Genomic DNA, 27,045 nt, shown 5'->3' on the forward strand with positions numbered 1-27,045 from the left:
AATGGGTCAATTATAGTCTGTTGATACATGTAATAATCATAATATGACCAAAAATTAACGGAAAACACCATATAATGGGTTTTCTGAGCAGCAATTTGAGCAGCAAATTAGTTGAGTTCCCTTATTTTTGTGCATTACTGCAGGTTGTTTTCCTTTAAACTCACTGAAGAAACCTGCTGTACAAACCAAATAGTTGAGACAAATACAGCAAAAAGTTGTACACACATTTTTTTTTAAAGCAACTATAAGAAACTTTCATTTCGTAATGAATTCTGCTAAATAAAAAAAACCCACACACAACAACAACTGGGATTGTTTTAAATGTACAAAGTTGCACAGGTCTTTATCAGTATTTGAAAATATTCAACAATGAAAGTTAAATCAAACAGTAAGAATAAGTAATAACAATAATTAATAATATCAGCAATAACTAGACTTAAAGTCAGATCTTTTTTAGTTGTTTTTTTTTTTAAAAGGTTTTTTTTTCTTTTTTTTTTACTGAAACACCTGAGGGAAGCAAATCAAAAGAGAACCCAGAAAAAATAACCACTGAAGTTTAGAAAAAAAAACAAACAGAAAAAGAAAAAAAAATCACAAAATAAAATCAAGACAAGCTCATACGGGGGGGAGGGGAGGGGGGGTCACTCGTTTCATCTGTATGTACAGCACATTCGCTCCACAACTGTGCAGGACAGCAGTGATGAAAAGAACAGTGATGGAAAATGAAAACTCGTCTCCGCTCTCGGGCTCGCAGCCTTTTTAACGTCAGTATTGGCAGCCGTACGGATTCACATGTAAAGGCAGGGTGAAGCAGAAAAACTACAACAGAAACAGGAAAACCCATTTGGAGCTGGCTAGCAAAGGCGTTCTTTTATCTCCTTTTATGCGTGTATTACAGCAACAAAACCCACCGTGCTCCTTTTGTTACTTTGATTTGAAAGGCTGAGAGGGCTGAGAAAGCTTTGTCCTGTCCATAAAATAACCCAAGCATACAGTGGAAACTCAACCCAACATTTTTTTTTAGTTTTTTTTTTAGTAAATGGTCCCTGGATGCATAAGACACTGCCACTTTCCTAACACCTCCAAACTTTTTTTTTTGAGAATTTCATTCAAGCTTGTTTCAGTAAAGAAACATGACATCAACATTAGTTTGGAGGCGGATTCGAGAATCACATTTCATATTTGTCTGTACATTAATCACTATGCATTACAATTCAATCCTTGTACATTTTTACTTTCTGTCAAATCTCACCAAAAACACATTACTGGAAAGGAGAAAGGGGGGGAATAGAAAATGCAAAGAAACCTTTGGTCAAAGAGCGTTACTCACAAAGGAAAAAATGCAATGAGGAGATATAAGGAAATCATTCATCACTTAAGATTAACGAAACAACGAACTCAAAGAGCAAAACTCAAGTGGTTTTCTGTACGTTTCTCTCTCTTTCTAACAATATGGCCCATAGTTCAACCCTCCTCCCATTACATTTGGGTCTGCAAGTTATACTGGTTTCCTCACAGAGGAAAGAAGGAAAGAAAAAGGTGCTCTTTTCATGAAAGTCATGTTTGTCTTGATTGTCCACAAAAAAGAAGTGCCAGCAGGAAGTAACCCCGGCGAAAGGATATACAATCACAGCGTAAAACGACAACATCCTTTACTGGAAAGGAATTGAGAGTCCATAACACGCTCCTGAAAAGACTCTGAACCTGCATTGAATTGGTGTTTGCAATATTTGTGTGACTCTGTGTGCACATAAACTGTGCAAATGTGTCCATAACTGTCTCAGTTGTTGGTGGTGTTCAGTCTCATTCGGAGACTGTCTTATCCTGTGTGGCTTCCTCCTGCAGGCAGCTGTTACGGACCACGGGCAGCGGGTGGGCTTCTGTGTTGAAGACCCAGTCCTCCAGGGGGAGAAGGTCGTCATCAGAGAAGAGCAGGTACAGATACCTGAGCAGACAACACATACATTTCATTAGTCAACATCAGAGCTTGGTGAATACTTTACTCACTCTTTCTGTACTTTCAACATATCCAAAAGAGGAACATATCTTTCTCTAGCGCAGAATAAAAATAAAAATTACTTCAAGAGTGATGACAGATTCACTCTAAGGGTTCCAATTTCTCTGATACAGACCAAAATAGAGCCATTGTTGGCCAAAATAAGAGGGAAATTGTCGGAATTGAGCCGCAAACCTTAATTTGAATGAAAATAAAATAGCCTACTAAGCTGAACTTTAAGTTAAAAAGAAAATAGTTATAATTTAATTTGAAATGTATCGGTGAAACTGTCAGTTATAGCAGAAGATGCATGTATGTTGATTTTTGTCAAAATGGTCTAAAAATGCTAGAAATGGGTCAGTTATGGTCTGTTGATACATGTAGTAGTATTGTTTGTCCAAAAAAAAGGGGGAAAAAAACACTATATTATGGGATGTCCAAAAATGACCCTCCAAAAAAAAGTCATACTCTAGCATGTTGATTTTTGTCAAAAATTATACAATTTTAGAATGCCTTAAAAAGCTTAAAATGGGTCAATTATAGTCAGTTTGATACATATTAGAGCATATTTTGACCAAAAACACACCATATTATGGGTTGTCCAAAAATGGCCCTCCAAAAAAACGTCGTACCATGTTGATTTATGTCAAAAATTGTCAAATTTTAAAATGCCCAAAATGCTTCAAATGGGTCAATTATGTTCTGTTAGAGCATAATATGACTCAAAAATTGCACATTTTAGTTGACTAATACAGTAAATTTCTTTTTTGAATCTCGCACCCAACAATATACCCCATTACAAAGAAACTAAAACTAACCCCAAAACTAATAAAAACTAAGATAAAACTAAGCATTTTCCAAAAAATAAAAACGAATTAAAACTAGCAAACTCACTCTAAAAACAAATGAAAACTAATTGAATTTGAAAACAAAAATTCACAACAAAATTAAAACTAAAACTAATGAAAAATCCAAAACTATTATATAACCTTGGTAGTGAGAAATGTCAGAATAAAGTATGTCGTTAAAAAAATTAGTGAAAAAAGTCATAGTATAGTTTGTTATTTCATGACTTTTTGAATGACATTCTATACGATGACGATGAAAAGTTGAGACATTCGATCAGCATCCATGTTTCTATTAGCAGCGAATGAAGAAAATCACTTTCAAAGTATGATTGGAATCACTGCAGATGACTCGTAAACAGTGGAGAGAGTCTCATTCACAGAAGTGATGGAAGGTGCAGATGAATCCCCAGCATTCTCTATTGGATCCTATTATTACTTTCCATATCTGTGATGGTTTATGCATGCAGATTGTAAAATGTCATTTGCCACAGGAAGACGTAGTGATGTAGTAAAGGAGGACTTACTTGAGAGTCTCTGAGAGGAAGAAGCTCTGCTGCATGTTATCGTGGCTGGCTGTCATGGTGTAAACGTCACGGATCCCCGAGAAGCCAGACTCCACTCTGCAGTGGCGCTCCAGGGCCTGACAGGAGGCAGACAGAGGGACAGGGGAGGTCTAAATGGAGCTTCAAAAACATTTCTCTCTCTGCACAAAGTAAAGACCACTTTTTGCAGTTGCCAGCTTGATTGTAGAGAGTGAATCAGTAGCACTTCATTCATTTATTCACGTTTATTTATTCACCCACTTTATCAGCTCTCAGAGTGGCCTTGTCTCTAACGCACTGACAGGACCAAATATATATTTTTTATGGTGCATGAAGAGAAAATCCTTTAGTCCACCACAGTCTGACCATGCACCATGCCACCGGTGGCACTTGGGACGGGGGGGGGGTATGTCCCCCCAGATTCATAGTGATCCTGATCCGCCCCCCCTACTTTCAGCGACAAATATCATCAGTAAAACAGAGGATTAATGTTCTGTTAGTTAGATTATTTACATTAGAGCACATAGAGAGTCCGGCGGCTAATGGTGCGTTCAAGGTCTACACGAATGTCAGAATTTTCGATGTTGTTCCGAGCTCCAAGTTCAGACTTTCAGTGTAAATTAAACACCCGCCTTTAGACCCGCCTTCAAAATAAAAGTAAACACATGTAGCTTTCAAAATAAGAGCACATGGATGTGTTAGCAGAATCCACCACAGAATTTACAAGAAGACTGTCAAAATAAGATGCCTTAAATAAAACATAGAAGGACTCTTATTCTCCTTTACAATAATTAATTAAAAAATGCAATGATTAAGATGGAATAGTGGCATTAGAAAGCGTGAGAGGCACTAAATTTAGGTTTTTAGGGTTTTAATTTTGGCCCCGGACCCCCCTACTTTGTTTGGGTCCCCCCATCATAGTTTCATCATAGAAAATCCTGACAGACAAGAAATTGCCCAGCAGTATGTTCAGGGTAATGAAAGGAGGAGAGATGTTTTTGGGTCCTTCATTGAGTCAGCTTCAAGTCAGTAAATTTGTTTGGCTGCACTGGGAATTTCATGTACAAAACTTATTTTTATTTATGTAAATATGTTGGTTGTTGTTTACACTACAGTTAATTTTTTTTTTTTTAAATAAAACATATTTGGGGTAAGACATGGAGTGTAAAAATAACTCATTGAGTTGAAATCATTTGCTGACAGCTTCGTCCCCCCAGTTCAAAAGTCCCCTCTGCGGCCCTGTGTCCATGCACACCTACAGAAAGAGCAAACGCTGGAACATGTCGAGCCTTTCAGCCGGCTACACAATTGAAGCCCAAGCAATGCTAAATCTGACAAGGGCTAATGGAGAGTGGCTGAGCTAGCCAAGCGGATTAGCACATTATTACCCCTGCTACAAAGGGCTGGCTTATATGTGCTAATTAACAAAGACCCTGACGTGTTAATGCTTGATGTTCATGAAGAGAAGCGTTCGCACCCGCTTTCAACCTTTGTGCCCGATAATTAAAGGCCCGTCAAACTCGTCAGCCTGATCTCTCCACTTCTGTGCGCACTAAATTAATGCTAAATCTATCACGCCAGCCCTCTACAGTTTACTACAGCTAATGTCCTGTCTATTGCCACATTAATAATGGTGCTCCCTTCACAACCTTCACCTCCTGCTAGTGGGATTGCTTGATCTACAAGTTAATGTATAGTGCCACACAATATCAAGGAAGCCGGTTGAGGGTAATTGAGGGTGTTAAAGGGGCTTGACACGATAGGTGAGTACAATTTATAAAATCGAGTCCAATCGTCTCCTGAGAGAAAAGTATAGGGTTTAAAATTATGCTGTACTGTATCTCCCACTTAAAACGGTGAATGTACTGTATTTATAGAGCACACTTTTACCTTAGCACACACTTTACAACTTCTAATTCACACACACATTCATGCATCCATGTGGCAGAGCTGCCATGCAAAGTCCTGCCCTGTCCAATCAGGGGCAACCTGGGGGCCGGAGGAGCCGGGGATCAAACCAACAACCCTGTGATTAAAAAAGGATGAGCCACTTTGCCCCCTGACCCACACAAAACCTTTAAATTGAACCTATTTAACATGAAATTATTCAGTGAATCATACAGGCCTGAATATAAAGACATTTACATTTATCAGACGCTTTTATCCAAAGCGACTTACAGGAAGAATAAAAGCAAACAATCAAGGTAGAGTGCAGTAAGAGCTATTAGTGCATCAATAAGTGCTAGTGACGATTCTTTAAGGAGTAGAATTATCGTGTGGTGCTAATTCTACTAAAGGCAACATTTATTTCAGGTTGTTGCATCCAAAGAAGTGGGGGTTGTATTATATTCCAGCTTTAGATATTCATGCATCACAACAGCAGAAGGGGTGCAACGATACATTGATCTGTATTGATACAGTCATGGAAAAACTGATTAGACAACTCATGTTTTCTTCAATTTCTTGTTCATTCTAATGTCTGGTACACTTAAAGGTGCATTTGTTTGGACAAATATAGTGATAACAACACAAATAGCTGATAACAGTTTAATGTAAGAGCTGATATATATATATATATAGACATTTTCCATGTTTTTTTTTTAATAACCAAAATTATTATCTAGAAAACCATGGAAAATGTCTAGATATCAGCTCTTAAATTAAACTCCTATGAGCTATTTTTGTTGTTATCATTATATCTGTTCAAACAAATGTACCTTTAGTTGTACCAGGCATTAAAATGGACAAGAAATCGAAGAAAACAATGGTTTAATTTTTTTTTCCACGACTATATGTGACTTTACTTTTTCAAGACTTTTTTTATAACATCATAAACTGACATTTTGAAAGACTTTTTGAATGATATACTTTACTTCAAGAATTTGAATCACCAACACTTTTTCCAAGACTGTATAATATATATATATATAAAGAAAGATAGATCTTTTTCTTATTCTTGCATGATTTTGGCCATTTTCAGACAATTTTGCACTCAATTGTTCACATGAAATGTGACGGACGTAAGTGTGTAAAAAATAAAAAAAAGAGCTTGAGAGAGACGGTAAACCCTGAATTCTTCCTCACATCCACAAAGCTGACAAATCACAGAGTGAAGTGAGTGTGAATGTCAAATTGTCAGACAGAGCCTCCCAAAATCCGACGGGCAGGGGATTTCTGAAACTATTTGATAAACCGACAAGCTGTTCAGGTGAAGCATACTGCCAGCATAAAATACACGTTATAAATGCGCTAGTATAGTAAAACTCTAGCAAATTTAAGACTAAAAACAAACCCACAATGAAACACTCAGTACACCAGTACTCTCTCCATGAAAGTACACTGATGAGTCTGTCCTCCTGTCAAAATGTCACTATAGGTCATGGGTAGGCAACATGAGGCTCCGGATTTATACCAAATGAAACGGTTATTTGTTTATGTTTTAATTTTTGTTTAAAATTGGTGTAGACCTAAAGCAATTGATATTCTTCGATTGAAAAAATGTGCAGCCTATATACGGCATTAAACCTTTTTTTTTATTTTTATTTTTTTAACTTTTTGGTCAACTTAAATGTTACATCATAGCTTACAAAAGTCTACGGCACCTTAACCTCTACATTTTGCCAATTTCAAGTCTAGTTTACAGTTTCCCTAGCTAGGCTAACTTTCAATTCCAAATCTCCTCAGATATTTTCTTTGGTGTCCAGCCTCATTTGTACTTTAGTTCTTGCTGCATTCTGACAAAATGATATTGATAAATGCTCATTATGACCAAATAGTAAAGCTTGTAGGCTAGTTTAGACTTAGCAGTTTTATGGTCATTGTAAGGCTGAAATAAGGTAAATAAATAATAATAAATAAACATGTTTTTATGGTCATTTTTTATGTATAGTGTTATTATATTTGAATTGTACCTTTTTATGTTCATATTTGCAACCCATGTTTACATTTTTCAGGTCTTAAACAGTTCATTGAGCATATTTGTGGTTTTTATTGTCCTAAATAGTATAATGTTATTTCAGATTTCATGATTTTTGTGTATTTTTGGGCTCAATATGCTAATAGGGTGGGTTAAAGTGAAAAAATAATAGTCAGATCATGTTGAAGTTGTGCTGAGAATATACCAAATACCAAACATGGGTATAGTAACTATTTTGTGGTATATAAAGGGCAAATAGGCTCAGACCCCAGTGGGTTAACAGCACCAGAATTCAATTTCTAATGGACTAAGCAAACTTTGTGTTGTGAAAGCACCCAAAGATGATCTTATCTTTGGACTAAAAGCAGGGAAGCCATGACTTGTTTGTGCATAAGTTATTTTTAAAAAGTCATCTCCCAACAGAAAAGGTCTTGGAAAATGAGACTGTATTTATAATAAAGAGTATCTCACCTCCACAGCCTCCCAGCCCCACTCTCTGTACTTGGGGTCATGGGTCAGTCTCCACATGTACATGTAGCTCTCGATGACTTCTGGTCTCAGGATGTAATATCTGTCGCTCAGCCTGGTTGCTGTGGCTTCTCCTCCGCCGTCAAATCTGAACGCCTCAGGTCCCAGTTTGGTGGCTGATGGAAACATAAAAATAAAATAAAAAGATTATTATTTGGGCACTTTTTTTAACAGATCTGTCCGTTTCTTAATCTAAAAATCAAAGCGCACTGAAACATGTTTTGCTTCCTTTTGTGCAAATGAAGGATCATCACTGTGCACAGCACCATTCAATTATTTTTAGTTTCAAAAAAAGGGCTTGAGGTTAAACAATTAAGATGTCTCCTGCTGTCCAGATGGTCTGTGGACTTTCTTTTCTTCCCTCTTTATTCTTCCGTTTCTACCACAATCCAAGGCTGCATGTCGAAGAGATTCTATTCATGATACAGTACAAAGAAATCTATTCTTGCCAAGGTCAGGGCAGGAGCATCGGCACAGCAACGTCTCCGAAACACGCTTGAAGTAGAAGCTGTATTAAGGCATGCGAGCCGAGTCTGACATTTCGTTTCTACCTACTGTGCTCGATTTGCTCAGACATATTTTTTTTTCCTCTCTGGCTTATCATCTGTGATTTTAGCCAACCATTGTGTAGCCGCTTGGAAAATTGGGACATGTTGGAGGAAGCAGGTTCTTTGAGGTCACTGAGGGTTTTGAGAAAAGCTGCTTCGGATTGGACCTGACAATCCATCTTGAAATAAGAAGTCGGTGTGGCAGACAGCAGGGACGCCCGGTCAGGGACCCCATTATAGTGTGTGTGTGTGTGAGAGAGAGCATGTTCAAGCAAGACAAGGAAATACATATTTACGTATTTACAGTTCTAACTAAACTCACAGACTCACAGGTGAACACCAATTGGTGTCCGAAAAGATCCATCAAAAGAAAAACTTTCAACTTGAAAAAAACCCCCCAAAACATTAAAGGACTATTTCCCCCTTCAAATTGATCAATTTTCCTCCCTGCGTCACCTTGAACCAGTGTTGTAGTGAAGACCACCTAAACCAGGAAGTGCCTTAAGCTGCATTCTACCAAAAATTCCAGCAGGGGGCGCTGAGTGTGGCTGCAAAAACATTTCTGTCCATTTAATGAGAAAACTTCTCACTAGATTTATTACCTCAAAACATTTTTTTTGGAACAACACTATGGTCTCAATCACTAGTAAAAACTCTTCTTCAAGACAATTTGATGTTAATAGTGTAAATAATGGCCCCATTTTGAAGAAAATAGAAGATAAAGAATCGTATGATTTGGGGCGTGGCTACCTTTGATTGACAGGTCACTAACAAGGCGAGCCGTCATCAGGAGAGAGGCAGAACAATGCGTATCCACGGCAACATGTCAATAAAAGTTACGGTATATATAACGTTATATAGATGTCGTTTAGGACGTTTAGCGGTTTGGTGGCATAACTTTGACCCTTTCACTGTATTTTCACTTAATGATTTATTTGAACATTTTGTTCAGTAAAAATGTCTTGTTCAGCGTTTGGTTGGACTAACATAGACTAACATTGGCGCAAACTGACCCACTTTGTAGAGTAATGATTGACATTACAATCTACCAATCCTCATCCAAAAGGAGCCACCAGTCACGTCAAAGGTCTGGAGAAGGTGGCTATTTGCCGTTTCCATGGTTTCGTTCACCACTATATAGAGACTTATAAAATCCATACAAAGTAAAAGCATATTAAGATCGTAACTCACATACAACAACTTCCTTACTTACTACTAATAAGCAATAATTCTGAGGTTATTGAGAGAAAACTCTTAGTTAATGGCTTACTGGTTGTATAATAAGGCCATGCAGAATAAGGCATTAATAACTACTTAATAATGACTAATTAAGAGCCAATGTGTTACTTATTTGCATGTTAATAAGCAACTAATTAATGTTGAATATGTGTTCCCTAATATAAAGTGTGACCCAATATTTGCATCTAAAATATAGTGGAGTAGAAGTATAAAGTCACATAATATAGAAATACTCAAGTAAAGTACACATATCTCAAATTGTACTAAAGTACAGTACTTGAGTAAATATACTAAGTTACATTCCACCACTGCTCAGGAAGAATAGTTGTGACTGCATGACTAACTATCAACTCAACTAAAATGAAAATTGAAAAGTCAACACTGAAATAAAATGAAAAACAACCAAAAATTCCAAACTAGTTTCATAACCTTTCTTCTTCCCCAGTTGCTCTATTGGACCTCACGTCACACATCTCAGCAGTAGAAAATTGACAAAGCTAAGCATTAAAAGACTTTCACCACTTTTCTCCTTTTAAACCATTAACCTTTTCCTCCTCCTGCTGCTTCCCATGAGATCCCCATTTTGCAGCATCAGCCTGTTGCTGTTGAAGGTGGCAGAGATCCAGAGGAGGAGCAGCAGAAGGAGAGTCTTTATGCTATCCGTATTTAAGACACAGCTAAATAGCAGCCACTTTACGCACATGCAATACCAGACCTCACTTCTCTCTGTCTCCTGAAGACAGCTAATCCAAGAGCTGCTAGTCCCTTTTAATGAGTGAAGAGAAACCTGGTGGATGTCTATGAAAGAGGAAGCCAGAGAAGCCTTTTGGGCCTGCAGATTAAAAGTATTCGGAGCGTATCAAGGAACCTGTTATATGGTGAGTCACATTATCTTCCTGGAGAAGCGAAGGCGAGTGAACACTTGAGGATGAATCCTTACAGCCCACCCAACAGTGGAGGGAGTAAGAGAAAAGCTTGAAATTAACAGAGGAGATTATTGTCAGGGCCAAGATAGACGTCAGGGAAGAGAGGAGATCAAACAAGGGTCTTCTTCAAAAAATGATTTCAGGCTTGTTACTGGCAACTATTCTATATCCTCTCCTTCCCCTTTACTTGGAATATCTACAGTCATGGAAACATTATAAGACCACCCATTGCTTTCTTCAATTTCTTGTTCATTTTAATGCTTGGTACAACTAAAGGTACATTTGTTTGGACAAATATAATGATAACAACTAAAACAGCTCATAAGAGTTTAATTTAAGAGCTGATATCTAGACTTTTTTCATGGTTTTATTGATAATGATTTTGGTTATGTTAGGGTGTCCAAAAATGATGATGTTGATTTTTGTCAAAAATGGTCAAATTTTAAAATGCTTAAAATGGGTCAATTATGGTCTGTTTATACATATTGGAACATAATATGGCCAGAGATGACAGAAAAACACCATAATATGGGTTGTCAAAAATTACACTCTCAAAAAAAAATGTTGATTTTTCTACTGATACATAATATAGTAATATATTTTGGTAATATAGTTTGTCCAAAAATAGTGAAAAACCTCATATTATGGGACATCCAAAAATGAACCTCTCAAAAAAAGTCATACTATAGTATGTCAATTTATCTAAAAAATTGTTATGATCAAGAAAACCATGTAAAATCAGAATCTCTTTATTTATGTAGAATTTGTTTGGACAAATATATTGATAACAATAAAAAATACCTCATAAAAGTTTAATTTAAGAGCTGATATCTAGACATTTTCCATGTTTTTCTTGATAATAACCAAAATCATGATCAAGAAAACCATGGAAAATGTCTAGATATCAGCTCTTAAATTAAACTCCTATGAGCTATTTTTGTTGTTATCATTATATGTGTCCAAACAAATGTACCTTTAGTTGTACCAGGCATTAAAATGAACAATAAATAAAAGAAAACAAGGGTGGTCTAATAAATTTTCCCATGACTGTATAGCAACTCTTCTCTTCCTCATTTCGAGGCTCTCCAGACAGTAAATTTGCCTTTGGACTATCACAGTGTTTACTCTTCCCTACTTTATCTCCATTTCCTTTTTAATTCTTTGTCCTGAATTACAACAAAACGTGATTATCAGTATCCAACACACTCGTTACATCTCTGCCTGCTGTTGCCGCCTACAGCTGTGCAGCGTTGGAGAATAATCGAGGACTTTAATTCTTCGCTGCTCCTTATTAGACCTGTCGTCTCTCTGTTGAGGTGAAGCCACCGAGAACGATTCCCCTTTTGAGTCGGGGCAGAATTAAAACGCCTGGGGCCTTTTTAATTTAAACAGGCGAGGCTCGTAATTTTCTTACTCTGAATGCCACCATAACCTCTCTTAACAAGACAGATATAGTGAACCACAACAGTGACGAACCAGAACATTTCACTGGATTTAAAAAAAATAATAGCCATGGTGTACTGTGTCTAAAATTAATAATTACTCAGATCCAAAGAGCATGATGATAGTAAGGTGATAGGAAGCACAATTTTAGCAAGTTTGAAGAAAGATCAACTGTAACAGGTCATCATGTAATTAATTATTCACTACTCAGGTTCAACCACCTGACAGGTAATATCAGCTAATTTCTTCCGATCAAGCTTCAGGCTTCTTCCAGACTTAAGAAGTCGGACAAAAGCACCACATTTTTTCACATGGTCTCTATCATCATAAGTTTCCATTTTTGGTGGGAGCCACTTCATCAAGAAGATTGACCTTCTAAGTGGCTTGGAAGATATATTGGTTCTCATAGATTTTATATGGCTCCCATCAAAAATTTAAACTTATAGTGATGGAGAACAGGTGGAAAAAAATTGGTGTTTTTGTCCGACGTGTCCCCATTATTTTGCTAAACCGCCACATTTTATCTCTCTCTCTCCCTCTGATTTTACCAAACGTTTCCAAGCATTTCCCCACTGGAAAGCAGGAAGAGAGACGTTATTGCCAATGTGTTGCATTAGCCTGGCAAGCTAGTGGTGTCTAATGGGTGAAACAAAGCAAAAAAAACAGCAAAAGGAGGACTTCTGTCGGATGGTTTGTTACATAGAACGTCATGAGAGGACGAAAAATTTTGGAGAAGATATTGCTGTAACCACTCAAAAGTCTTCAGTGATGTTAAAATTCACTTTCCTTTTTTTAAAAAGGAGAAATACTCTCTAGCTCATGGAAAAAAATATTAAATATTCTTCAATTCTTCTTCATTTTAATGCCTGGTACAACTAAGGATACATTTGTTTGGACAAATATAATAACAACAAAAATAGCTCATAAGATTTTAATTTAAGAGCTGATAACTAGACATTTTCCATGGTTTTCTTGATAATGATTTTGGTTATTACCAAAAAAAACATGGAAAATGTCTAGATATCAGCTCTTATATTAAACTCTTATGAGCATTTTTTTTTATTGTTATCAATACATTTTTCCAAATAAATTCTAAAGAGATTCTGATTTTACATGGTTTTCTTGATCATAACCATTTTTGACAAAAATTGACATACTATAGTATGACTTTTTTTAAGAGGGTCATTTTTGGATGTCCCATTATATGATGTTTTTCACTATTTTTGGACAAACTATATTACCACATGTATCAGTAGACCATAATTGGCCCATTTAAAGCGTTTTTAGGCATTTTAAAATTTGACCATTTTTGAGAAAAATCAACATTCTTTTTGAGAGGTCATTTGTGGACAACCAATAATATGGTGGTTTTTCTGTCATCTTTGGCCATATTATGCTCTAATATGTATAAACAGATTGGTTATTATCCAGAAAATCATGGAGATTCAATATCAGGCTGTCTCATTCTTGAAGAGCTAACAGACTAACTGAATTTATCCTCTGGGATAAATAAAGTAATTTTGATTTGATTGATTTTGATTTGATTGTTAATTAAAATTATTTAAACTTGGCAAAGTTCTACCTGCAAATAGATCTGTTGAAATGTTGTGGGTTTTTTTAATTTTTAATAAAAAACTTCCCATTGAAAGTGTATGGAAATGTCCCAAAAATTTGCTATCCCTACTCTGTTTAAAAAGCAGTTGCCAAGTCGCGACTATGGTCTGGATTCAGGTGTAGGTTTCAGGTCGGTGCAGACCTCTATCTCTATAAAAAAAATAAAAAAAACTGCTGATACCAACCCTTACAACCCCAAGGCCAAGAGGGCCGCTCTCTGCTCCCAATGTAAAGAAAAAATCTGTTTACAGGCAGCGAGCAGGAGCAGTTACTCTCCTCCTGGCTGACATTGAGCCTCCTGAACTATTGTGCAGCCTCTCAAAGCAAAGAGTCCCTGCATAAAAAAAACCCTCTTGAGCATTCCTGACATTTCCACCTTACCTGAGCGAGTGTAGCTCTCGTGGCACGTGTGTGTGATCTCTGCTGCCAGGTCCAGGTAGTGCTGCCTCTTCTCCGGCGCTCCATCGTCTGCTCCGATGCCGATCATGCCCCCGGAGAAGCAGGCCAGGTGGCCCATCTTGTGGTCCAGGATCCCTCCTCTCCACTCGGCCATGTAGGTGAGACCGCCGGGTGACTTCTGCACCAGGTTCGCTTCGATCGCCTGCAGCAACACACACGGTCAGGAGGGTTTAAACAGGCATTTTATTACGGCTACAGTGTGTTGGCTTTATTCTAATGGGAACTAAATATACTTTATAACTGTGCATGCCCACCAGTGATGGGTAGTAACATGTTACTGTAATCTGATTACTTTTGTCAAGTAACGAGTAAAGTAAGGGTTTGCAAAAACAGTACTTAGATTATTGTTACTTTCCCGCAAGCAGGCTGCGTTACTAAACCACAACACTGCAAAAAAGGTGTATCTAAAAACAAGATCAAAACACTAAATCTGAGGTAAATTATCTTGCTGCATGGACAGATAATTTAGATAGATAATTTCACTTGACAAGATTTCTTGAATTAAATATGTTTAATATAAAAATAAGCATGTTGAACGCCAAAAATAAGAAATTTACCCCTTAAAATAAGATAAATTATCTAACACTTCTAAATCGAAAGTTTTTTTTATCTTGGTAAGAAACAAATAATCGTCAGTGCACTCTGCTCGGGCCAGTTCATCACTGCTTGTAGCTTTAATTTATCTTGTTGTGCATCATGTTTTTGATAAGTAACTAAAGTAATTAAAGTAAGTCATTACTTTTGAAAATAAGTAATCAGTACAGTAACTGGATCTTGGATCTTTCTCTGAGAAGTAATTAGTAACTAATTACTATTTCTAAGTAACTTGACCAGCACTGATGCCAACTGCACACGACTAGATTTGCAAAAAGATCTCTTTCACCTATTATTGGAAACTACTAGGTTATTGCACAAAGCGTGCTGGGATCCCTGATCAAGTTGAGTTCAAATAAATGTGTTGGATACAGTGGAAGAAAAGTCAGAATCTGAGAGAGACACAGCTTCCCAAACTCCCACCTGGAGTATCTAAAGCTAGACAGTGTCTTCTGTAGAGGCCTGTATATGTCAAGAATCTTCACACACATGAGGGATGATGCGTCCAACATGGCTGCTACACTGTAAATGTCTGCATTTATGGTTTAAATTATGTATGTGTTGTATAACAGGAAGGAAAAACCTCTGAGGGCTTTCATCTGATACCCTGTGAAGAAGAAGTCCAGCACAGATCCTTTAATAAATGATCAAAGAACTGAAAGATAGATGCATGAGACAGGAGAAAAAGAAAAGAGAGATATTTCTGTTTCAGAGAAATTTGCAAAGTTAGGTTTTTGTGCATTTGCAGCTGTGTTTCTTATCAGCGCTTTATGCCTTGTAAGAGAGAATAGAACAGGACATCTCATGAGATGGTTTCTGAACCACTCATCATTCCCTCTCTGGCGGATATTGTTTTTTTTCCCCCTCTCATCTCCCTCTGCCTCTCATCCATTCTGTCTGGCTTGACGGTCATTTTATATTTGAGTACAGGTTTGTTATAATCAGCAGTAACACCCCACAGAGTGCTGGTAATTAAAAATCTAAATTCCCTCTTGTATCTCAGGTCCAATCAGTCATTAAGTTTTTAACAACTCTGTCAGGTTGAGCTCGGAAAAAAAAAAGATGATGAAATTAAAACATCCTCCTTCAAATTTACATGGGAAGAGTATTTGGCTTGTACGGAAGCCCTGAAAGGCAAGTAAAAAACAGTTTTCTTACAGGCATTGTTGGCAAAAATCTAAGTTTATCTCATACGTATGAGATAAACTTGTGTTTTGGCCGGACAAACTTTGAGGCTTAATTAGGCTGTTTTAAGGGAAGTGCCTGATGCACCATACAAAGGGAAGTCAGAGTCAGCAAAATGCAGCATAAACAAAATATTTTACGTTATTAGTTAACTACAAATGTATGTAAAACGCAATGGGACTGTGCATAGGTGCCGACTTGGGTTAAACAGTGTAGATATAATGGAATCACACATATGAGACGGGACTGATTAGGCACTGGACAAAGGCGGGTCTCACTCTTACGCACTTGAACTTCCACATACAGTACAGGCCAAAAGTTTGGACACACCTTCTCATTCAATGCGTTTTTCTTTATTTTCATGACTATTTACATTGTAGATTCTCACTGAAGGCATCAAAACTATGAATGAACACATATGGAATAATGTACTTAACAAAAAAAGTGTGAAATAACTGAAAACATGTCTTCTATTTTAGATTCATCAAAGTAGCCACCCTTTGCTTACTAGAATATAAGACATGTTTTCAGTTATTTCACACTTTTTTGTTAAGTACATAATTCCACATGTGTTCATTAATAGTTTTGAAGAATTTACAATATGAAAATAAAGGAAACGCATTGAATGAGAAGGTGTGTCCAAACTTTTGGCCTGTACTGTAGATATGCATACATCCCCGCCCCCAACCACACCCTGAACCCACACCTCCCACGCTGGCATGTTATAAGTCTGTTCATGTTTGTGTATTATGCTTATGTTGCTGAGGTTTTTTTCATTGTTTTTTTCCTCCTTTCCTCCCCTCACATTGTGCTGTATATCTTTCCCTTCATCTCTGTCTTCCTGTTCACCTCTGTCATATTGTTTGTGTGTTTTTATACGTTTTGGACGGGTTGATGGCAAATTTTGTTGTACTAACCTATGCAATGACAATAAAGGATTCTGATTCTGATATGAAGAGACTGCTCCACATGGCTACTTAATATTCACCGTGATCAGGACAACTAACATTGCAATATAGCCAATAAGTGCAATAAAACTTCACTACAATGCTTGTAGTGAAGTGAGCTGCTCACATCCAGTTCTCACTCCGTGTGTAATTTTACCCGCGCAGAGATACAGTAGGCAGAGTTTATTTAGTCATTCTTGCATCCAGGTGCATCTTATAGCATTAGGTAGGTTTATGCTGCCATGAATATTAAGTAGCCATGTGGAATATTAAGTAGCCATGTGGCAGTCTCTTCACAATATGATTCCATCAGACATTATATCTACACTGTTTAAACCAAGTCGGCACCTATGCACAGTCCCATTATGTTTTACAGACTTTTGTAGTTAACCTATAAGGTAAAACATTTTGTTTATGCTGCATTTTGCTGACTCTGACTTCCCTTTGTATGGTGCGTCAGGCACTTCCCTTAAAACAGCCAGATTAAGCCTCAAAGTTTATCTCATACGTACCAGATATTATCTAGTACGTATGAGATAAATTTAGATTGCCAACGATGCCCGAAATTATTATTTTTTTCTACTTTTCTCTCAGGGCATCTGTAGGTTTGTGGTATGGGATATTTTAATTTCTAATTACTTACTGAAGTATTGTATGTACTAGTTTCCCCCCACCACAGCTGTAATACTGTGTGACAAGCCTTTCATGCTAAATGAGGGTTGATAAAGATGCAGCCCACCGAGGACAACACAAAGTAATGTGTATAATATGAAAGCTTATGAATACCATGTTGTCTGAAAAAACATTTTTCTTGAGGGCTGAGACTGATGATTTTCCCGCTAATTAGCTGTTGTTAGCAGTAATCATGGCACAGTATAATTGGAAAATGTTCTCTCATTCAACACTGTGTTTTAATTAGTAATCTACTTTTATTTGAATGCCAGAGATAATGAGTTGTGCTGCGCCTTCACCTTAGATCTCTGTATAAACACACAGAATATGACTTAATCTGATAGCGTGGGGGTCCCAGGCCATTTAAATACCAAGTCATAGGGGAGAAGAAGAGTCTGTAATTAGCAGTTATGCCTCTGGCTTGACCCGTCTGATGAGGACTATCTCAACTTATTGTCTGTGATACTGTAATTGTAGCCGGAGGGAATGTGCCATACTCTGACATTATATGCATTTAAGTCGAAAAAACAGACAGATTCTAGTGTATTTTAATGCATGCACACAGATGGCACTAGGTTTCAAAGTGATCCCGGTCCGTCCGCCCCACTTTCAGCGACAAACATCACTAGTAAAACAGATTAATGTTCTGTTAGTTAGATTATTTACATTGCAGAGTACATAGAGAGTCCGGCTGCTAATGGTGCGTTCAAGGTCTACACAAATGTCAGAATTTTCGACGTTGTTCTGAGCTCCAAATTCCGACTTTCAGTGTAAATTAAACACACCATAAGGCGTTACGGTAAGAACGTGTTACATCCGCCTTCAAAATAAAAGCAAACACATGTAGCTTTCAAAATAAGAGCACATGGATGTGTTAGCAGAGTCCAGCACCGAATTTGCAAGATGACTGTCAAAATATGGCGCCTTAAATAAAACATAGAAGAATCCTTATTCTCCTTTACAATAATTCATTAAAATATGCAATGATTAAGATGGAATAGTGGCATTAGAATGTGCGAGAGGCACCAAATTTAGGCTTTTAGGACAAAAATGTTCTCCGGGGGAGCATGGCCCCGGACCCCCTACTTTGTTTGGGTTCTCCCATCATAGTCTCCGAAAATCCTGACAGACAAGAAATTTCCCAGCAGTATGTTTAGGGTAATGAAAGGAGGAGAGATGTTTTTGGGTCCTTCTTCGAGTCAGCTTCAAGTCAGTAAATTTGTTTGGCTGCACTGGGAATTTCATGCACAAACGCCCATTTATTTATGTTAATATGTTGGTTGTTGTTTACACTATAGTTTATTTAAAAATGTTTAGTTAAAACATATTTTGGTTAAGGCATGGAGTGGAAAAATAACTCAACTAAATTGAGTTGAAATCATTTGCTGACAGCTTCGTCCCCCCAGTTCAAAGGTCCCCTCTGCGCCCCTGTGTGCATGTGTGGGTTCATGTGCACAGACGTTTTTTGTTTTTTTCTGCAGGTGGTGGGAGTGCTCCTATGATGCATCCCAGTATATAAATACATGAGTCAGTCTCCGTCTAATCACAGCTCTAATCAGATTACGCAGCGGCAGGAAGCTTTTCTTTTCGATATTATCTTCCTTCCTCTCCCCTATGACCGTTCCACTGAGAGCATCTCTGTCACAAAAATACCCCCGGCTGCATATAATCAAGGTATGGTGCTTTGAATAAAAGCATCCATTACAGCTCCACACACTTGAATAAGATGCACAGAATGTCAACAGGCGAGAGAAATCTATACATCGGTGCATAAAAGCCCTGGTTGAGTGACGAGAGGACACATTGCTTTGCACTCCACGCTTTTTATTCTTAGTGAAGTATGGAGAAATTCTGACTTTTTATGTAAATGTGACGGCAATTTAACGCACCGCTCCAATATCCAAATTAGCACCTACGTCACTTTTACTTTAAAGCTGTGACAGCAGTGGTACAAGGTTGAACACTGCTGTAAAACTTCACACATTGAGTCTGAATGTAAAACTGTCAGATTAACATAAAGACCACAGCAGCAGCAGATTAAATATGCACAAAGCGAGATTAACTGCATGTCTTTCTCCCGTGCTTTTTCCCCACAAAAGGAGAAAGAAACAAACAGCAGCACTAACTCTATACTTTCAATATTGATTTATGCAATTCCATGTGGATGAGTAAACATTAACGTACAGCATGTGAGCAAACAGGATTTAAACTTAACGTCTGCTCTCTCTCTGCTTGTGCGCTGTCGTATGTTATAAAAACAGGCAGCAGAATTTGCTCTCTAATAATGTCAAATAATGGAATTAATGAGACATTTTATTCACTGTGAGATGGAGGATGAAACGAGGGAGGGGACATCCCTCATCGATCAAGTGTCCCGCATCACCATCACGATACTTATTAAGGCTCCAACTGCAAAATACTCCAAAAATAATTAGAACTTTACTTTAACTCTATAGAGTCTGGGGCTATTTTGTCCACTTTTGAATCCTTTTCATCCTGTATACACCACTTAAAAATGTTTAAATGCCATGTTGGTATTTTTTTTCAGCACAACCTCAGCTATATGACCTAATAATAATACTTTTTTATTCTGACTTACTGGATCAACATTTTGAACCAAAAAGAAACAAAGAAAAACCAACATAAACTTGATTGTGTGTGATCCTGTCATCAACTCTGGTTTTTATTCTAGTGTGTTAAATTTGGCTCTTGAGAAAATGACCTATATTGTTAGAAAGAGGCCTTCTGAATTTTATAACATTTGTAAGATATTTCTGGAACTGTTGACGAGTGGAGATATGGAAGAGGCAGTGGGAGAATAAGAACATTAAAAAATGTCTGATTTGTTGTTGGGAATGTACACTGTAACCTACACTAGGAATATTACTTATGTACTTTATTTTATTATTTTTTTATTTATTTTATTTAATTATTATTTTATTAGATTTTTTCAATTATTTTTAATTTAATTTTATTATTATTTTGATTATTTTTTCAATTATTTTTTATTATTTTTCAAATTGTATTTATTTATTTGTATTTATTTTTTTTCTACATTTATTTAATCATTCATTTATTTTGGTCCATATTTTAAATATTATTTTCATTACTGCCAGATGTTCTTGATGTTTTAAGTGTTGGATGTTGGATGTATTAAAACAAAAAAAACAATAAATATATGTTTAAAAAAAGGAGAAAAAAGAGCATTGTGGCTCTGTCCATGACAGTGGAGGAATATTTCAGTAACCTCTGTCTGAAGGAGTCCAGCCCTGTTACATAATCCATCTGAAAGACTTTAAGACGTTTCCTTCACTCAGCTTTAAACTATCCACTGAAACTTTAAGCAACGTACCTGCTGTCCTCTCGTCTGTTCGTCACGGCTGTAAATCACTTTGTATACTTTGTTTGATCGCAGGCTTATGCAAATGACTGTAACTATTATCATCCGATCTAACGGAGCCGTGCCTGAGCGTGAAATGTAGGATTTAGATTTCCATACCTCCAGCGCGCTGTAGTACATCTTCTTCGCCTCGTCGTCCATCTTGTCTGACATCAGATATGATTTGATCAGATACTCGTAGAAACTGTCCCCGAGGCCGCCGATGGAAACGTGATCTAAGGAGACGAACAGAGAGAGAGAATAATCAGCAGGGTCACATGCAGGTCTGAGTCTATCTGAAGGTCTTCAAAAGACTTCAAAAGCACTGAAAACACTTTATTTAAAAAAAAGTAAATGTAAATGCTTTTGTATGTACACTAAAGGCCAAAAGTTTGGAAGCAAGATCAAATTTGTACAGAAAAAGATCATAGTTTCATTGCTAACAAAATGAACATGATTATTATATAAAGAGTCACTTAATAGAACACATTTTTACAATAATTATCAGGTCTTTGGGTTTTGATTGCTTAGACTTCTTGTATCATTCTTTCCTTAATGTATAAATCTGAACTCTTGTTTCTTTACTCAGCTGCTTCAATTTTAGCCATTTCTGTGGTAGTTTGTCAGAGATATGAACACAGCTGAGATTTATTGGGATTTTTGTATCCAAACGCTCAAAAGCCAAAGAGCTAAAGTGAATAATGCAAACTGTGATTTGTTTTTTACTTTTTTGCACTGAAGTTGTGACTCTTCCAAATGTTCTTGGGATTGCTTTTACAATGAAAAGTGCTTTACAAATAAAATGTATTATTATTATTATTATTATTATTATTATTATTATTATTATTAACCCTAAAACTAAGCCCTTCTTTTCTTGGTTAACATTTATTCAGCAATGGTCTGGTAACATCAATGTATACCTAAAGGTCAATTGAGGAAAATGGTTGTGTTCAATAAAGGTAAAGTCTGATCATGCAGTAAACACATCCAGAAATCCTAAGAATCCATACTGGTTTTTAATTTGAAGAAAAAGGCTGGTCTAATAATTATTTTTCGATGATTGTACATTATTCAACACCATATTTTCCCTTCTAGTTTCCCAGAATGCTTTTACACTTTGAACCCTGTTATCCCATTCACGAACCAAACCTTACAGGCCACCAAAGCTGACTAACTTGGGTCTGGTTTGTGACAAAAGCTTCTGTGTGTCTTGTGGTAGAAACAACCTGGTCTCACAGGAATCCGTGAAATAGCCACGGATTTCGCTTAACTCAAAATCTGTGGAATAGCCACGGAATCGCTCAAATTTCCGTGAAACTGACACGGATTTCGCTACAATGCAAGTTAATATTTTTTCCTATTGGTTTGTTCCAAGTCATGTGACTTTCAAGGTCCCGGCGGTCAGAACAAAAAACATGGCGGACAGTTAGAAAAAGTTCAGTTAAAAATCAATATTTTGACTTAGTTTCTGCATAAAAATGGATTTTGATCACATTTCTAGCGATAAATATATGTTTTATTTTCTAAATATTCACTCAGTGAATTTACATAATCACTTTGTATGTTGGAATAGCCACGGGATATGACTGTCATTAACTTGCATTGTAGCGAAATCCGTGTCAGTTTCATGGAAATGTGAGCAATCCCGTGGCTATTTCACGGATTTCTGTGAGACCATGTTGGGTAGAAATTCCAGAATATTTAACTCAATTCTCATTGAATCGTTTTACATTTTCTCCCTCTTTCTGGTTAATCTACAGGTTCATGTACTGTGAACCCAAACGCTCTGATGGGAGAAAATAGTTGATTTGAACTTGACATTACGTAACACACTCGAAGCTTTTCGAAACAAGTGGCTGTTGATTTTCCTCTTAAGTCCACATTCAAATTCATAAAGATGACTATGATATTGCAGTGGAGGCGTGTTCAAGTCTTTATCCGTCCACTCATCCTCGTTGCATGCACACACACCTTTGCAGACTCCCCCACAAGGTTACCACTGCTGTGCTGCTGCTGCTGTGTTTGTCCTTGACACAGACACATGAGGGTGAGCTGTGAAGCCAAGATTTCTTTTTTTTCCCCTTTGTGGCTATAAATACATACAGTTTTGCTTCTGTACACGCTCGCCCACAACAATTAGCCCCTGTAATCATGCAGATTACCACCTTTTCAGCCCCTGCCACGTCTTATCCCAGCGTTTTTTTTCTTCACCTCCTTTCAGGTAAATCGGAAAGATCCAATTTCCTCAAGTAATTGAATTCATTATCATTTTAATAACCCAGAGCAATGAGAGTCATATAGCCATTGCTACGAGCCCCGATATTAAAAATGAAAGGGGGATAGACGGATGGGTGGGTGGGTGACACAGACGAGCGGCCAAAAGAGCTTTGACACGTGAGGTGAATCAAGGTCTGTGGGCCGAATGAAAGAGTCAGAAATGGAGAATAAAATATATGTGAAATGACCTTCCATTGAGTCTTTTGCTGTAATCCCACAGACGGAAAACATCATTATTGTAATACTTGTAAATGTGACAAGAATGACCTTCCCTGAGATGGATTTGTCACCAAGGTAACTTGTAAATCTTATGTTTTTTTAATAATGCAAAAAAGCCATTGACCTTATCTGTCAGTACAAATGAAAGTCTAAAATCTAACACTAATCCTTCTATAATCTCAAACCAGAATGAAGGTCCCATTTACAAAAAACGGAAACTAGAATTGAAAAAACATTTTCGTTAACTGAAATAATAATAATAAAAAAACATAACTAACTGAAACTTGTGTTGTGTGGTTACAAAACTAAATATGGCATGTCCGACAACTGTGCCAAATTTCATTCGTGTTCGAGTAGCGCAAGCGCCTAATTTTTTCCTCCAAAGTGATAAAATAAGAAAAAGAAGTAAGAAAAATAATCCTTATGGATACAATAGGTCCCTCACTGACTAGTCAGTGCTCGGGCCCTAATAAAATTATACACTGCAAAAAAGGTGTGTCTAAAAACAAGATAAAAACACAAAATCTGAGGGATATGATCTTGCTGCATGGACAGATAATTTCACTTGACAAGATTTCCTAAATTAAGCTTGTTAAATCTAGAAATAAGCACGTTGAACACTTAAAATAAGAAATTAACTCTTAAAACAAGATAAATTATCTAACACTTGTAAATCTAAAGTTTTTTTTTTTATCTTGGTAAGAAACAAATAATTTGCAGTGCCCTCTGCTCGGCCAGTTCATCGCTGCTTGCAGCTTTAATTTATCTTATTAAAAGATAATTTAATTTATCTAGCATTTTCAAAAACTAAAAACTAAACTAAAACTAGCAAACTCACTCTAAAAAACAATTAAAACTAACTGAATTTAAAAACAAAAATTCACAATGAAACTAAAACGAATGAAAAAACAAACTATTATAACCTTGCACTAGACTTACGTTGGACCCAGTTGCCGCTGACCGGGCTGAGGAAGTTGGGGTACAGGCCGTGGGGCTTTTCAATCTTGTTCAGTAGTTTTCTGATGTTCATCACCTGGAAAGACACCAGCGTGAAGAAGAACATCATCAGGACACTGTGTGGCCAAGACTGGTACCTGTTCAATTGCTTTTAGGCTGGGCAATCCATGGTAAAAGTAGGAAAAGGGCTTTTTAACTGGTTATAAAACAGTCTAAGCTTCACACTAATACCTCTATATGACCCAACACTGATTCAAAAAAGGAGGAATGTTGTCTATAATGCAAATAAATGTAATAAAAAGTAAATAAAAGTGTGATTTTTTATCCTTTGCTACATACAGGTACATCTCAATAAATTAGAATACCAGAGAAAAGTTTATTTATGTCAGTAATTCAATTAAAAAAATGGAAATAACACATTATATAGATCCATAAAAAATGTAATATTACAAGAGACCAATTTTAAAAAGTATGTTTAACCCTTAATAGGGCACTCATTGAAATACTTGCAAATTCCAAATTTCAACCCTAGAGAATATTTGAGGATATTACATACTGACAGAATGTGTAAAAAAAACATACGGACCCGGGGGAGGAGGGTAATATTTTGAGAAATAAATTCACGAGATTAAAGTGCCAAATCTATGAGAAAAAATTGTGTAGATTTATACTTAAAGTGGTGAATCTGCAAGAAAAAAGTTGCTTTTTTCACTTTTTTCTCATAAATCTGCGACTTTTTTTCTTGTTAGATTTCTGCGACAGATTTGCCACTTTAAATCTCTTAAATCTGTGACTTTTTTTCTTGTAGATTTGCCACTTTAATCTAGGAAATTTGCAACTTTTTCTCGAAATAATTGTTCCCAAAATCAACACTAAATGAAGTTCAATGTAATCATTTTAAGTGCAATAGTATCAAATTGCCCTGCAGAGTAGAACTGTAAATGTAACTGTGTGATGTCACCTTCTCTGTGTAGATGGGGTTCCTGGAGAGCTCCGACAGGTGGACAAACTCCAGGTGTAAGGTCCCGAACTCAGCCAGGATGCTGCTCCCGGCTGAGGCCCAGCCCCAGCTCCAACTGGTGCCACTGCAACAGAGACAACATGCAAAGAGGTAGACTAAGTATCGGGGCTCCCACACACCTTTACACACTGTGTAAATACAGCTGGTTCAGAAAAAGGGTTGCATTCAGGGACAGGCAAAAGGTTTTTATCACTGTTTCTCTTGACACGCAAGTGTTTGTATTCAGAATACCAAAAACACAATCAACCAATAAGCAGAAATATATTATTTTCCTCTAAAGGTGGAAGAAATGATGATCAACAAGCTCGTTAGTCAAGACCACAGATTAACATATAACTATTATAAGTTTTATTTGCTCCCTTGTCCGACTAAATTAAGTTATAAACAGTAAGTAGTTTCTGCTTTCGACACATTTATCTATCCATCTAATTGGTCAAATTTTATGTACAGTGATGGAAAAAAAATATTAGACCAACCTTTTTCTTCAATTTCTTGTTCATTTTAATGCCTGGTACAACTAAAGGTACATTTGTTTGGACAAATATAATGATAACAACAATTTAGACATTTTCCATGGTTTTCTTGGTGATGATTTTGGTTATTATCAAGAAAACCATGGAACATGTCTAAATTGTTGTTATCATTATATTTGTCCTAAAAAATGTACATTTAGTTGTACCAGGCATTAAAATGACGGGAAATTGTAGAAAAACACAATCAACAAATAAGCAGAAGTATATTATTTTCCTCTAAAGGTGGACAAAATAATGATCAACAAGCTTGTTAGTCAGGATCACAGATTAACTTCTAACTATTATAATTTTTATTTGCTTCCTTGTTTCACTGTTTGTCCAACTTAATAATATTATAAGTCGTTAATAGTTTCTGCTTTCGACACATTTGTCCATGAATTAATCAAACTGTATGTATCTTGGACAGATCAATGAGGGCGGACGCTCATTTGAAATTAGTTTACAGTTAAAACAAACAAAGAAATAAAAAAATATTATTATTGTTACATATTATCATTATTATTATTGTTATTATTAGTAGTAGTATTATATTAATATTATCTATTATAGTGATCTCTTTTAAACCTCTAAATCTTAAAAAACATACTTTTATCGGAGAGCCTTTCCTGATTTCACCTGAATTTTATCGTCTTTTAATTGCACAGAACTATTTAATTTTAACATTATTTTTAACAGTTTTATGTCTGTTTTAAACAGACGCTTTGTAACGTGATTTGAAAAGTGCTCTGTAAATGAAGATTATATCATTATTATTATTACTATTATTATTATTGTTATTAATAATAATAATAATAACAATACTACTACTAATACTACGACTAATAATAATAATAATAATTTTAAAAATAATAATAATAATAATAATTGTTATTATTATTATTGTTATTATTATTATTATTATTATTATTATTAATAATAATAATAATAAATATGTTAAATATGTTATGGATATTCAACTAATTCAACAAGTTATACATCTATCAGAAAAGTGTGGACACAAAAAAAACAACAAAAAGTTCCTTTGTCGTATTGTGTTTGACAACTTCCAAGTCAAACTTAAAATAAAAGTACCGGCGGTTTAAAAGTCAAGTTTCAAAGGCAACTCCAGCTTCATATCAATCTCCTGTATCTGTATATTAGTTGTATTGTAGTTTTTTTTTTTTAAGTTTAGTGATTCTCTGTCAGTAAAACATTAAAACAAA

The 27,045-nt window shown here is 36.3% G+C and overlaps 1 protein-coding gene across 2 annotated transcripts in view; it reads right to left on the reverse strand.

The window, feature by feature from the left end:
• Positions 1–312: 312 nt before the first annotated feature.
• LOC131975609 (mannosyl-oligosaccharide 1,2-alpha-mannosidase IA) overlaps positions 313–27,045 on the reverse strand; it is a 316,222-nt gene continuing 289,489 nt past the window's right edge. Inside the window, exons 6-12 of one of the 2 annotated variants that reach the window (XM_059338286.1) lie at positions 25,251–25,377; positions 24,272–24,365; positions 20,957–21,072; positions 13,982–14,201; positions 7,774–7,946; positions 3,369–3,484; positions 313–1,945 (exon numbers count right to left, since the gene is read on the reverse strand). In XM_059338286.1, the coding sequence (XP_059194269.1) occupies positions 1,804–1,945; positions 3,369–3,484; positions 7,774–7,946; positions 13,982–14,201; positions 20,957–21,072; positions 24,272–24,365; positions 25,251–25,377 (988 nt within the window). In that variant the 3' untranslated portion in view covers positions 313–1,803. The remainder of the gene's footprint in view (positions 1,946–3,368; positions 3,485–7,773; positions 7,947–13,981; positions 14,202–20,956; positions 21,073–24,271; positions 24,366–25,250; positions 25,378–27,045) is intronic. The other variant, XM_059338287.1, reaches the window with a different exon arrangement.

The sequence above is a fragment of the Centropristis striata genome, chromosome 8, assembly GCF_030273125.1.
Source record: "Centropristis striata isolate RG_2023a ecotype Rhode Island chromosome 8, C.striata_1.0, whole genome shotgun sequence".
In the NCBI taxonomy this organism is placed as follows: domain Eukaryota; kingdom Metazoa; phylum Chordata; class Actinopteri; order Perciformes; family Serranidae; genus Centropristis; species Centropristis striata.